Source organism: Palaemon carinicauda, chromosome 30 (genome assembly GCF_036898095.1).
Source record: "Palaemon carinicauda isolate YSFRI2023 chromosome 30, ASM3689809v2, whole genome shotgun sequence".
NCBI classification, from domain to species: domain Eukaryota; kingdom Metazoa; phylum Arthropoda; class Malacostraca; order Decapoda; family Palaemonidae; genus Palaemon; species Palaemon carinicauda.
In genome coordinates, this window is record NC_090754.1 from 24,222,380 (window position 1) to 24,237,379 (window position 15,000).

Here is a 15,000-nt window from a genome sequence, read left to right on the forward strand (position 1 = left end):
CCAACGTTGTCTTCCTTCATCTTCTGTTGTTATAACAGATCCATCTCTCTTTTTGGTTGGTATATGCTTCTTCTTTGCCCCAGTCAAGATTTCATAAATAATTTTATGTGCGATTCTTACACTATAGCCACTTCCTGGATTCATAGCTTTGTCATCCTCATATGCTTTACTGTCTACATATCCTCCAGTCATTCCTGGCTTTTGTTTGACCTCACACTATCAATACTGGAATACTTATCCTGCTCTACCTTATAATTTTCATTTCTTCCTCGAAAACTTTCAACACTCAATTTCTGTCTTTGTCTCCTTTTTTAAATAGAATTGCAATTATCATTGGATATCCATGGCTTTCTCCTTGTAACTGCGTGTCCTAAGACTTCACTACCAACTGACTGTTGTATGTTCTTAATATCACGCCATTCTTCATTAATTGTCTGATCTTCGTCTCTTCGTCTTTAAGTCTGCAAATTGATTCCTACATTCCATTTCAAATGTTTCTCTGTTCTTCTAAAAGCTTAATTGTATGAAACCTACCTATTCTGTCTACCTTTCTGTAGAGTGCTCTCAGTTTTAATATCAGTATGGCAATGAGAACTGGTGATTACTACCAATATCTGCACTTCTATAGCTTCATACATTTCTTATAGTCCTCCTTCTCTTTTTATAAATTGCTATGTGATCAATTTTATTTTGCAATTGCTACATTTTGAATTCCATGTATAGTTTTACATGTTCTTGTGGTGAAAAAGAATATCTCCAATGAAAAGCGTGTTTGCAGAACAGAAACTTATGAAATGTGCTCCTTTTCATTTGCAACTTCGCCAAGACCCTTGACACCCATCACATTCGCTATCCCTTTATTCCTTCCAACTTTAATATTTAAGCTGCCAGTCAGAGCTTTCATATCTCTGGGATCTCATCTATTACACTTTGCAGTTCCTCATAGTATTCATCTTTCTTCAGGGGAATCATTTGTTGATGCATAGTAGACATATTGCACTGCTTTGATTTTGAACTTAGCTAGTAACAATCAACTATTTACAGCTCCACTCAGTTAATGCCTTTTCTGGTCTTGGTGTCATCATCATTCTTACCCCTTCTCTTCCTGAGTAGATATATATATTGCCTTGATCTAAAGTTTCCTTACCAATCCCCATACAATGTGTTTCACGTAGGGCCAAGATATCCAAACTGTATTTCATAAATTCACTAACTTCCCAATCTAATTCATGGTTCTAACATTGGAATTACTAATTTTCTATATTTCTTTGTTATTTATAAACTGGGAGATTCTTAGCAAACCCCTGCGCCTGGGACTGGGGGCCATTCTGTCATCTCTTACCATGACTGACTAAATCCGTAAAGGATTCATTGGCTAGATACATCAAAGGATAGCCAGTTCCTTGTGATGCGCAGTGCCTATCTAACTAAGGCGAATGGCTCTGCTTTTCTATACTGATTCTAGTATGGTCAAAAGCCAGGTATCAGCAGTAAAAGCCGAAGAGACGGTTTGTCCATCACCTTAGACCCAATATGCGTGCCTGCTCCCAGTGACTTCTTCGAGATTTAAGGGGGGCATTTCCTCCACACCCAAAGCTCTCATTAATTCACCAAGTTGCTCATCCGCTTATACGAATATAACCATTGGCAAACATAAATTGCCAGAATATATTGCCCAGCATGGTTCATATATATATATATATATATATATATATATATATATATATATATATATATATATATGTATGTATGTATGTATATATAGGTATATATAAAATTTTCTTAGTTATTTTTAAGCTAAAGAGGTTATATCTGTGGCTGTTTATGGTATCCTTTTAAGTTAATGAATATTAAAGTTAAAATTTTATGTAAATTGTCTGATTTTGTTGCAAAATCCTATCTACTAATGTAAAGATAATAAAGTTAACAGAAAGAAATTTATCAAGAAACAAAATAGAAATATACATTGTGTTATTTGTTAAAGATATTTATTCAATCATTCACTATTTGTGACATCAGAAATGTCTGGGTAGTGTTTGATTGTGCAAGGAGAATTGTTTTTTGTGTAAGGATGATCTTCAATATCTGTCTCAATTTTCTTTTTCTCTTTCCAAAGAGGTGGTATGATTACACCTTCCAATCTATTCATGTGTTAAGAAATTTTTCATTATGTCCCAGCTCTCACTTTGTGATTTCTTTCTTACACTAAAAAGTATAAGCACATAGGCTAATACAGTACTTGTTTTGTTAGAAATATATATATGTGATAGAAAATAATGATACTGAACATAGATCAGATGTATGGAACTGAAACAGTAAATATTCCCAGATATAGAAGAATTAGCTGAATTGAATGTGCTTTACTCAATATGCTTCCTATAAATGATTTTCTCAAAGTCAGCTAGCCTAAAATTGATTAATTATACCAATGAAATGGTTGGTTTTTAATGTTGTAGTCCATGAAGGTCTTAGAAGATCTAACATGAAAAAAAAAAGATTTAAAGTTTTATCTTCAGAGTGTACATTTGTGTATTAATGATATGGATGGGTACAGAATTAATTTAATTAAATTAATTAATCTTCCTTCACTGTCTTTTCAGAGCCTATATCCAGTTCCCTAGAACTAGGAGTGCAGTTAATAAAGAGGAGCACTTTCAAGACATCCCTGGTGAGTGCCCAACAGCAATGCACCTGGCTTTGAAAATGCGGCAAATACCAAGAATACAAAAAAGCATTGTAATAAGACTTTTTAGGTAAGAAAATTGGAAACAAGTATTTTTTGTATATAACATAATTTAGCCTAGAAACACTGTACAAAATGTAATAAAGAAACCAATATCAAGTAAGTGTCGCAGTTTTCATATATGAACTTACACACACACACACACACACACACATATATATATATATATATATATATATATATATATTGTGTGTGTGTATGTATATATACATTATATGTATATACACATTATTGTTATTAATATTATAATTATTATTATTATTATTATTATTATTATTGTTGTTATTACTTGCTAAGCTACAACCTTAGTTGGAAAAGCAGGATGCTATAAGCTTTGGGGCCCCAACAGGGAAAATAGCCCAGTGAGGAAAGGAAACAAGGAAAAATAAAATATTTTAAGTACAGTAACAACATTGAAATAAATATTTCTTACATAAACTATAGAAATTTAACAAAACGAGAAGAAGAGAAATAAGATAGTGTGCCCAAGTGTACCCTCAGGCAAGAGAACTCTAATCCAAGACAGTGGAAATCTATGGTACAGTCAGCGTCAAAATTGATGCAACAAATTTCAGACGATTTCATTTGAAATTTATTAACTCTCAACTACAATGCGTATCTTAAAAACTTTTTTTTGCTACATTGAAAGCTCTATCAAGCAAAATAAGCTAACATGATACACACATCATATATATATATATATATATATATATATATATATGTATATATATATATATATATATATATATATATATATATATATATATATATATATATATATATATATACATACGCAAGAATCATAAGAAAAAAGTAATGTAATGGTAATTATTTTGAGGAATAGTAATTATTTCAAACTAGAGAAAAAAATGATTTAAAAAAATTTCGTTTGACACAGGATTACCAACATTACTGATATATTTCAAGCAGTGTGGAAACAAATATTTAATATCATACTGAATTTCAATTATGTTAGCGAAGATGCATGAAACCATAAAAGTATCGTTAAAATATAAAGGGAAAATCTTCGTAACACTAAACACAATCAACTGTGAATGGACTTAAATTCAACAGAGAAGTTGGGTTAGTTGGTAATTCTGATATTCGCATTTATGAATCGACCGTTCGGACTCTACTTCAGCTCTGGCGTCAGTCTTGACCAACAACAATGTATCATTATTTTCCCAATTAATAAATTAGCGGCCATGGCCTACTAGTAGGGGGTTTTTCCTAATATCCTCATCGCCAGTCAGTAATACTAAGGCAAGGGCCAAGACCCCAGTCCCCCATCATTAACCGTAGTCGCAGTCTTCAGACGAACACAATGATCTCTGAGAAAAGAATGTTTTGCCACCAAGTCCCCCGTGGAGTTGTCAACTAGTATATATTATTATAGTTATTGTCAACCTCTTTATGATAATAAATATCAGTAGTTAACTGAAGAACAACAGAAGACCCTTCTCATTTGAATAGTCAATGTTAGTTCCAATAATAGTTATATAAAAAAAATCCTCCTCAGAAACATCTGCAGCAACAAGTTATCAAATTTCACCGTTGATGGCAGTAGGCAGGCTCCAAGTGCGTAAGCAAGGGATAATATGATTTTTAAATTCCTACTTTCATAGCATTATACCCAAAGTTATCATGATTTCATTTGATAAGAAACAAGAAATTCAGCATCTAATGAAACAAAAAAAAAAAAAAAAAAAAAAACACACAAAAAGGTTTTAAAAGAAAACAAATCCAAGTTATATGCATGTTTAACTAAATTGATAGGACCATTTCAATATTCAAGGAAATATATTTTCCAGCTTGTTATATTATAAATTGAATTGTTTAAGTATCCAGATGGTTGTAGCCTAAGCATGGGTGTCCATTAATTAGGATTCATTATCATGAGCTTTATAAATAAATTTTTGGATTACTACAATCTATAAACTTGTTTATTAGGAATATGTTAAAAACATAATGTTGAATCTTACTCTCGCGTATCAGTATGTAGATTACGTAAAGATATATACATTTCATAACCTATTTAGGTTGGCCAGAGCAGTACTACATTGGATCCTTCTCTCTTGTTACAGTTCTTTCCTTTTGCCTACACATATACTGAAAAGTCTGGCCTATTCTTTACAGATTCTCCTCTGTCCTCATACATCTGATAACACTGAGATTACTAAACAATTCTTCTTCACTCAAGGGGTTAACTACTGCACTTTAATTGCTCAGTGGCTACTTTCCTCTTGGTAAGGGTAGAAGAGACTCTTTAGCTATGGTAAGCAGCTCTTCTAGGAGAAAGACACTCCAAAATTAAACCATTGTTCTGTAGTCTTGGGTAGTGCCATAGCTTCTGTACCATGGTCTTCCACTGTCCTGGGTTAGAGTTCTCTTGTTTGAGGGTACACTCGGGCACACTATTCTATCTAATTTCTCTTCCTCTTGTTTTGCTCAAGTATTTATAGTTTATATAGATATTTATTTTAATGTTACTGTTCTTAAAATATTTAATTTTTCCTTGTTTTCTCTCCTCACTGGGCTATTTCCCCTGTTTGGACCACTGGGCTTATAGCATCTTGCTTTTCCAACCGGGATTGTAGCTTAGCAATTAATAATAGTAATATATATATATATATATACATATATACATAGATATATATATATATATATATATATATATATATGTATATATGTATATATACACACACACACACACACACACACACACACTTACATATACCAAGGCACTTCCCCCAATTTTGGGGATAGCCGACATCAAACAAATGAAACCAAAAAAGGGGACCTCTCCTCTCTACGTTCCTCCCAGCCTGACAAGGGACTCAACCGAGTTCGGCTGGTACTGCTAGGGTGCCACAGCCCACCCTCCCCCATTATCCACCACAGATGAAGCTACATAACGCTGAATCCCCTACTGCTGCTACCTCCACGGTCATCCAAGGCACCGGAGGAAGCAGCAGGGCCTACCGGAACTGCGTCACAATCGCTCGCCATTCATTCCTATTTCTAGCACGCTCTCTTGCCTCTCTGACATCTATGCTCCTATGACCCAGAGCTTCCTGCACTCCATCCATCCACCCAAACCTTGGCCTTCCTCTTGTACTTCTCCCATCAACTCTTGCATTCATCACCTTCTTTAGCAGACAGCCATTTTCCATTCTCTCAACATGGCCAAACCACCTCAACACACTCATATCCACTCTAGTTGCTAACTCATTTCTTACACCAGTTCTCACCCTCACTACTTCGTTCCTAACCCTATCTACTCGAGATACACCAGCCATACTCCTTAGACACTTCATCTCAAACACATTCAATTTCTGTTTCTCCGTCACTTTCATTCCCCACAACTCCGATCCATACATCACAGTTGGTACAATCACTTTCTCATACAGAACTCTCTTTACATTCATGCCCAACCCTCTATTTTTTACTACTCCCTTAACTGCCCCCAACACTTTGCATCCTTCATTCACTCACTGACGTACATCTGCTTCCACTTCACCATTTGCTGCAACAACAGACCCCAAGTACTTAAACTGATCCACCTCCTCAAGTAACTCTCCATTCAACACGACATTCAACCTCGCACCACCTTCCCTTCTCGTACATCTCATAACCTTTCTCTTACCCACATTAACTCTTAACTTCCTTTTCTCGCACACCCTTCCAAATTCTGTCACTAATCGGCCAAGCTTCTCTTCCACATCTGCAACCAGTACAGTATTATATATATATATATATATATATATATATATGTATTTCTTTCTCAAAAGAACCACAGGAAAAGTGAAAATAGGAAATATGAGATTAAGCCCTGACTAGTTTCTACTTTAAATTTTCCCTGTGGTTCTTTTGCATGTGAGCATGACGTTTCCCTGTGCTTTTTATGTGCATATATATATATATATATATATATATATATATATATATATATATATATATATATATACATATATATATATATATATATATATATATATATATTTTATTTATTTATTTTTTGCGTGGCAACTCCGGCACTCAGGCATAGCTCAAGTATTAGATCATCTAAAATTTAGGTAAACAAGTATATTACTTGGATTTAGACTTTTTGTCACACCAACTGGAGTGTTATTAATATTTCATTTAATCAGATGCTAAACATCTTTGTGCTTTATAAAAAGAAATCACAATAGGTTTTGATATAGCGCCATAAAAGTAATTTACAATCACATTATGCCAATGGTCATGCATTCGGCAGTTCCTACTGTCACTGAATGGTGAATGCTCGATATCACACGTTGAGAGCCGCATATGTTTCTACTGGGAATTGTTTTTTTTTTTTTCTTTTTTTAACTCTGACCTTTCACTAAGGAAATTGTTCTACAGTTAATCACTGATACTTATCATCAGATAAAAAGGATGACAATAACTAGAATAAAATATACCCATTGGCAACCCCACGCAAGTTTCCAACTAACTACGTACAATGCATTTTGCATTTTATTGCATCAGTTTTGACGCCGACTTTACAGAGGCTATGGCACTACCCAAGCCTTGAGAACAAGGGTTGGGTGTGGAGTGTCCTCCTAGAAGAGCTGGTTACCGTAGGTAAAGAGTCTGTAACAGTGTATTAGTTAACCCTTTTGATGAAGAATTGTTCAGTTATCTCATTGTATACATACATACATACATACATATATATATATATATATATATATATATATATATATATATATATATATATATATATATACTGTATACATATATATGTATATATATATACAGTATATATATATATATATTATATATATATATATATAAAACGGATTTTGAGCAAAGCGAATAATCTATTTTTGGGTGATATGGCCATGTCGTCCTTATGGAAGGTTCCTTTAGGCAGCTTTCTAAGGGATATTTAGCTACAGTGATACTCCCAGAGAATTAACCATAGGTCTCCAGAATTCTAACTTCTGGGGCGAGTATCCTTAATGTAACTTTAAGGATATCACACAATATCTGGGGACGTATTTTTTGATACGACACATGGCAATCTTCACCCCGATTAGATTTTACTCTTTGAGAGGGAAGAGTGGCGAAATGAAGGGGAGCCGTTATCAAGGTACCCGGTGGATCCCCTCCCTGTACTACTACGGCGCCTTATTCCTTGTTGCATTTAAGCAGGAATAGCCGCAAATAGAGTAGTTTCGTGTGGGGTCTTTAATTACATAGTTGTTTTACTCCTTTTGAAAGAACGGAGGGTCCATCAGGACGACATGGCCATATCACCGTAAAATAGGTTTTTGCTTTGCTCAAAATCCTCCGTTTTTTGGGCTCAGCAATGTCGTCCTGATGGAAGTTTACCAGAGAATTACTTGAAAGTACTACCTCTGTGGGTTTTATACTGTAAGTGCCTTTACTTTGAACGAGTTCCTTATATGGTCTCCTAGACCTTATATATGACATTACCGTTATTTGTCATATCCGCTAAATTTGGACCTAACTTAGGGCTTCCTGCCCCTTGCAGGGGAATTGTCAATTGTCGACTTTGACTATAAGGGTTCAAAGTTTGTATTTCTGTAGGAACAAGAGGGAAACTTCTTGAGATTACCAGGTTGTTCTTTTAGATATTTTACTGACGGACAAGATTTTATTTTAGGAAAATAAAAGGCTCTGGACAATTTTATTCGTACTTCTAAGTGCGAAGAAGACACAGATACATTATATAGTTTTTTATTTCCATAGACAAAATATAAAAACAATTTGCAATGTATCACTAGATAGAATGTATCCTGCATATTTGATCGTCTTGGTATATATATATTTTATAACCTGTAAGGGAAGAATATACATATATTAGTTCCTTGGTAAATGCCTCTCAATTTTATGAAATTAAATTGTTTGATTTCACCTAGATGTTGGATATGCTTTAACACTGTGTATAAATGTTCACATGGCACTGGTGTTATTGGTTAGATTCTGCACCTGTATAGAACAGTCTGTAAATCACCGTAATGATTTCACTAAAAGGTATTACACTCGAAGGTGCTAACACCTGTTCACCCAATACACTGTTAAGTTCCAAAACAGTTCACTGTTCATCGCAGCACTAGACGACAGGTTTTATAACACTACCTGCCGCCACCACAAAGTATTTTATCTCGTGCACTTGCTTTGCATAATGTTTTTAGAAGACACTGGATGATTTCCAACCCGTAAATGATTGGAGGAGTCTATCTAAGTCCATATGTTGAAAGAAGTTCGAGGAAGCAATTTTTCTAGGATCATGACCTGCGGGTGTGCTGTCAGGATCCGCTCTGCGAATAAAGTAGGTGAGTTTTGCCCTCAGTTGTTTTAGGGATAGGTTCGATCCTCAGGTTTTGCCTCGGAAGAGCTGTCCCTCCTTGAAGTCTGAAGTTCTTCGAAGATAGACCTTAAGACACTCTACAGGACATAGAGAGACATCTTCCTTCAGAGGGCAGATTCTCCTAGGACCCCACCTTTTGGTGGGCAGCTCGTTTTTGGCGAGAAAGGTAGGATCGGGAAAAAGGTTCAGTTCTCCCTCTTCTGTGAACTGAATATGGCCTTCGTTCATGGATAAGGCCATTATTTCACTAACTCTAGCCCCTGAGGCTATAGCGACCAGGAATATCACTTTTTGTGTTAGATCCTTATTGTTCAAATTCGAAGCATAGTGCAAGACTTTGTCCAAAGACCATGATATGAGCTTTGGAAGGGTTGCTGGTTTGAGTCTAGTGCATGCTTTCGGAATCTTATTGAAGATTTCACTTGAAAGGTCCACCTGAAAGGCGTAAAGAAGAGGTCTATTCAAAACTGACTTACACGCATTTATTGTTCATGAAGGGAGATGAAGAAGGAGAGGCAGAAATCTATTGAAAGTTCCGTCGGTTTCATTGTTTTCACGAAGGAAACCCATTTCTTCCAAGATGATTCGTATTGTCTTCTAATTGACTTCGACATGTATTCTTCTATAAAGTCGATGTTGTCTTTTGAGATCCTGAACCTTTTCTTGGCCACTAAGGCGAGATAATCATGAAGTGTAGGTTTTTGGTTTTCAAGAATGAAGTGTAGACAGTCTACTTCTGAGCCAGTTGGGATAGAACTGCGTTCGGTAGAGGGAACAGCTTCAGTTTCAGTTCTAGAACTAGAGGGATCCAATTGCTTCTTGGCAACTTGGAGGCTACTACTGCTGTTGTTCCTCTGAAGGATCTTAGCTTGTTGAGGACCTTCAGCAGGAGGTTGGTTGGTGGGAACAGATAGATGTGATTCCATCTGTTCCAATTCTATTGCTTCTGCCCGAGGATCCTCGTAAGGGGCTACATATCGAGGTAGTTTCTTGTTGTCGCTCGTTGCGAAGAGGTCGATCTGCAGTTCCGGGACTTTTTCCAATATGAAGGAGAATGAGTCTGCGTTTAGGGACCATTCTGTCTCTATCGGCTTTTGCCTGGACAGAGCATCCTCCGTCACATTGCGGAACCCTTGCAGGTGAACTGCTGATAAGTGCCATCTCTTCTTCCTTGCCAGGCGGAAGATGGCTAACATCACGTGATTGATGTGAGGTGATCTCGAGCCTTGTCGGTTCAGACATTTACTATTACCTCCCTGTCCAAGACCAGTCTGATGTTGGCTGATCTGCGAGGGGTTAGTTTCTTCAATGTTAGGAAGACTGCCATAGCTTCCAGGATCTTTATGTGAAAGGTTTTGAGCTGGTGCGACAAATTCCCCTGCACTTTCCTTTGATGGGAATGGCCTCCCCATCCTTCCGGTGAGGCATATGTGTGAATTACCACTGAAGGTTGAGGTAGTTGTAAGGGAATTGTTCTTGTCAGGCTCTTGATTGTTGACCACGGCCTTAGGAGCGTTCGCAGTAGGGTCGGTGTCAATCTTTGTTGATCTTTTCGAGCGTTTGATGCGTATCTTCTCCAGACTCCTGACGCATCTTTTAGTTGTGCTTTAGCACTGGGTCTGTCACTGCTGCAAACTGGAGAGAGCCCAGTACTCTTTCCTGTTGGCATCTTGAAATCTTCTTGAGTTTCAGTAGTCTCTTGACAGATCCCGCTGTCTTTCTCCTCTTCTTCGATGGAATGGAGAGACGATGTGACTGCAAGTTCCAATAGATTCCTAACCATTGAAACTCCTGAGCTGGAGAAAGGCGAGACTTCTTGTGGTTGATATTGAAGCCTATGTGTTCTAGGAACTGAATCACCTTTGTGGCTGCCTGCAAACAAGCTGTCTTTGATGCTGCCCACACCACCCAGTCGTCCAGGTATGCGGCTACCTGAATGCCTTCTAAGCACAGCTGTTGGACGACTGTATCCGCAAGTTTTGTGAATATCCTTGGGGCTATGTTTAGCCCGAAGGGCATGGCTGTGAAGGCATATTTTGTATTCTGTAGCCTGAATCCTAGGTAGGAGGAGAGGGGGCGGCTGACTGGTAGGTGCCAATAAGCATCCGCCAGGTCTATCGAGACTGTGTACGCCCCTTTCGGTAACGGGGTCCTTTTGTGTTGCAGGGTAAGTATCCGGAACTTGTTGTTCTCGATGAAATTGTTGAGTGGAGACAAGTCTAGAATGACTCTGAGTTTGTCCGAGTCCTTCTTGGGAACACAAAACAGCCTTACTTGGAATCTGATGGACTTCGTTTTCCTTATTACCTTTTTGTTCAAGAGTTCTGAGGTATATTCTTCCAATAAGGGGGGGGGGTGTTGGAATAATATAGGAAAAGGGGGTGGAATTTTGTTCCATTTCCAACCGAGTCCATTCTTGATTAGGCTGTGGGCCCAGGGATCGAAGGTCCAACGTTCCCGAAAGTGGAAGTCTTCCTCCTACCTGGAGCATCTCATTGCTGAGATGTTTTTGAGGATTTACCTTCTTGACCACGTCCTCCTCTACCCCTTGAGGGGTTCCTTGAGGAGCCTCTTCTTGAGCCTCTACCTCTGGGGCAAAAGGTAGTTGTGTGCCTCTCAAAAGCCTGGATTGAACACCCGCGATTGAGCTACCAGCTGCTGGGGCACCATCTGGAAGGTGGTTTGTAGCTGAGCTACCATTTAGGGCACTGTGGTCATGGTTGGATGCTGTACAGGCCTGCGTGGCTTCTTTGTCTTCCTGTTTTTCGGTTGGGGACCAGCATCTGAGGATGATTTCTTCTTGGAAGACATGCCCCAGTTCTGGAGTAGGTTACTATTTTCCGTGGTGGCTTTTGTGATAACCTCCTGAACCACTTCTTTTGGAAAGAGGTCCTTGCCCCAGATACATGAAGTGATCAGCTTCCTGGGCTCGTGTTTGACCGTTGCTGCGGCAAACACATGCTCTCTACAGGCCCTCCTGGACCTGACGAAAGCGTACATGTCCTTGACAAGGGTACCCATGTGAGTCTTGGCTAGGACCATGGACATATCTGGGGTATTGGAAAGGCCTGCACATATTTCCATACAGTTCTGAAGAGACAAAGAAGTGGCTAGTCTCTCTTTTGTCTCTTGTTCCCTTCTCAAAAGATGCTCTGGTAGTTTTGGAAGGTTCTCATTGAACTGTTGACCTGCTATTTCCGGATCCAGTTTAGAGACTGAGAAGGTTAGATGAACCTCGTTCCATTCCTCTCGCTGGTAGGCATGGCTAGAGATAATGGTCTGCATTCCTCTAGCACTGGGCATGGTTTGTCCACATCAACTGCTTTCAACACACAGTAGAGAGCTTTGACCGAAAAGGGGAAAGCTCTGGAGGAAGGAGCAATGAAAGTAGGATGATTTTTGCTCAAAGCTGAAACCTTGGAGTAGGTGTAACCGGCTTTCTTTAGGGTCTTGGACAAGAGAGCCTCTGCCTTGTCATGCTCAAAGATCATGACCTCTTTTGGTTCCGTCTCCTTACGAGATGCTGGTTCATCCCGCAGTCTCACATAACAATCTGGGTATGCCGATAGGTTAGGCCAGAATTGGAAATCTTCAAGGGGTTTGGTCCCCAACTTCTCGGAGATGTACAGCTTCCCATCCATCATGGGCATATGCTCCGTATACCTCCAGGGGTTGGTTTCAGAGCATGGAGGTAAGTCAGACTTCATTAGGCTTATGAGAGCCCTTGAAAGCGCCTGGGCATTTCACATCTCTTACTTCCTTCTTCTTCTCTTTGAGATCTTGCCTAATCTCCTGTCGTTCCTTGCGAAACGCTTAGATCTTCTGCTGGCTATCAGCTGCTCAAGATGGGGAGTTGGGGCTGAAGAAGATGACGCCACGGGTTGATATGCCGTCACAGAAAACTGAGGGTCTTCAGTTATCATAGATACGGATCCTTCTTCCTCCGTGGGTGGTTGAGCCACCTCTTCTTCAGGATCTTCTTGCAGAAGGTCCTTTTCGGTGTTGGTAGAGACCTCTGACATCCATTCCTGGTGGATGTCCATGCCCTCGAGTGCCTTATTAATGTCCGCCTCTACCGTCAGCTGGATGAAGGGAGGCTCAACCTCTATCTGGGGCACAACCGCGTCGAATTGTGCCTTAGGGAACAGAAGGGATCTCTTAGCTTCATTTGGCAGGTAAGGTCCCGAAGAGTTCTTTTGGAACCCTCTTACCCACCTCCGTAGAGTTTCTCTTGCTGTATCCCTCGACTCCGTAGTCTCAGGGATATCTTCACCAAATCCCTCGGTCATCAGAGCCGAGCAGACGGTGCAACCCTTCGGGTCCCAATACCTCAGGGTTTCAGTTGCGATGGAGTAGGGGGCATGAGACCTGCACATCGTGTGCCCACAAAAGTCCTTACTTTTGTGGTTGCAGAACATGACTGCACAATTCACCTTAGGCTCCTCCTGTAAGGAAAGAAAGAGTGAAATGAGTATAGGGTTATTTATATCATTGATACTAATACACATGCTTAACAATAGTATTACTTACTATTATTTATAATAGCTTAGGATAGTAAGCTAGAAAAAAATTAGGAAAGACACATCTGTGTTTCCTCTCCAGGCAATTGCTGTAATATTAATATTTTTGATTTCCTTATTAGGGAAAATACAGAGCGGAATAACTCTCATACGTAGAGCAGGAGTCTGTGAATATTCATACTAACTCCTCCACTTGTAGAATATTAATACTGAATGGTAATAATTGGTGCCCTGATGATCTAGGATTCATCAGGATGTTGAAGGAATACTTCACCTCAACATTTTAATCGGTCTCAACAATAGACTGTGAAAGGATGCACAGAGTATGTTGGAAATTTTTGCTACTGTATCATTATATACTGTAGTTTTCTAACTGCTATATTGTTATACTGCAGGAATAGTGGCTACTGTATTGTCTTATACCGTAGTTTTACCGGTATAGTACTGGGTTAGGCTAGTACCTGGTGGCACTAGCTGATATTGAGAGAGAAAGAATGAGAAGAAGGACTCCCGTATTATCATAGTTTAGTACAATAATTGGGAGTGTATGTACTACTGCCTTCTACAGCCTTCTTCCCAGAATGATAATTCAAATGGAAGGGGAGGATTGCATTGATTCTAGCTTACATCCAGCCACAAATTCTGTTGCCGGCTGTACTGCCGGTTACAAGGTTTGTGGGTGGCAGTCCAAGAGACGACTGAAGAATTCTCAACAGTATAATGGGTTTCCCACTGGCAGCTGTCAGGGCCGGCTCAACCTTTCCCGGAGCTTTGCTTCCGTTAGAGAGTTGATTGAGGCGGTAACCTAACCACCGTTTGTAGGAACCCGGCCGGTAACCCAGTCAGCCCGGCAAGCGGGGATGATTGTAGAATACCGGCCAAAGGAAATTTGTGATGGCTAGGCCGGTACTAAAGGACAGAAGGGGAAGGGAAAGGGTTTTATATTTTACAGAGGAGAAAGGTGGCAGCAAATATGCCTCCTACTTTTGGCTGTAAATCAAGGAAGCCTAGCTTCCTATACCGGCGCTGTCATGGGTGGCAGGGGAATAACAGTTCCCTGGCCTGTGACCTTGCCAGATATAAGACATGTCTTCTAGTCCACAAGGGAGAAAGGTGGCGGCAATTATGCTGCCCACTTTTGGTTGTAGACTAGGGAAGCCTAGCTTCCTTTGCCGACAACGCTGTAGCCGGCAGAGGAACCACTATTCCTCTGTCGATGATGTTGTCGGCTACAAGACAATACACCCTGTATTACTGTCATATTTAAATGCCGGGATACTCTCCGGCAAAGAAGATCGATAGTAAAACATTATCCCAGTCAAGCCGGAGTTAACTACTCGTTAGCGATGACAGAAGATAGGGTTGTCGCCAGG

General features: G+C 39.3%; 1 protein-coding gene across 1 annotated transcript in view; it reads left to right on the forward strand.

Moving 5' to 3' along the window:
- The window catches only part of LOC137623431 (ATP-dependent RNA helicase TDRD9-like), a 252,515-nt gene that overhangs the window by 91,872 nt on the left and 145,643 nt on the right, over positions 1-15,000 (forward strand). The window contains exon 7 of the mRNA XM_068354265.1: positions 2,601-2,753. Within this exon, the coding sequence (XP_068210366.1) occupies positions 2,601-2,753 (153 nt within the window). The remainder of the gene's footprint in view (positions 1-2,600; positions 2,754-15,000) is intronic.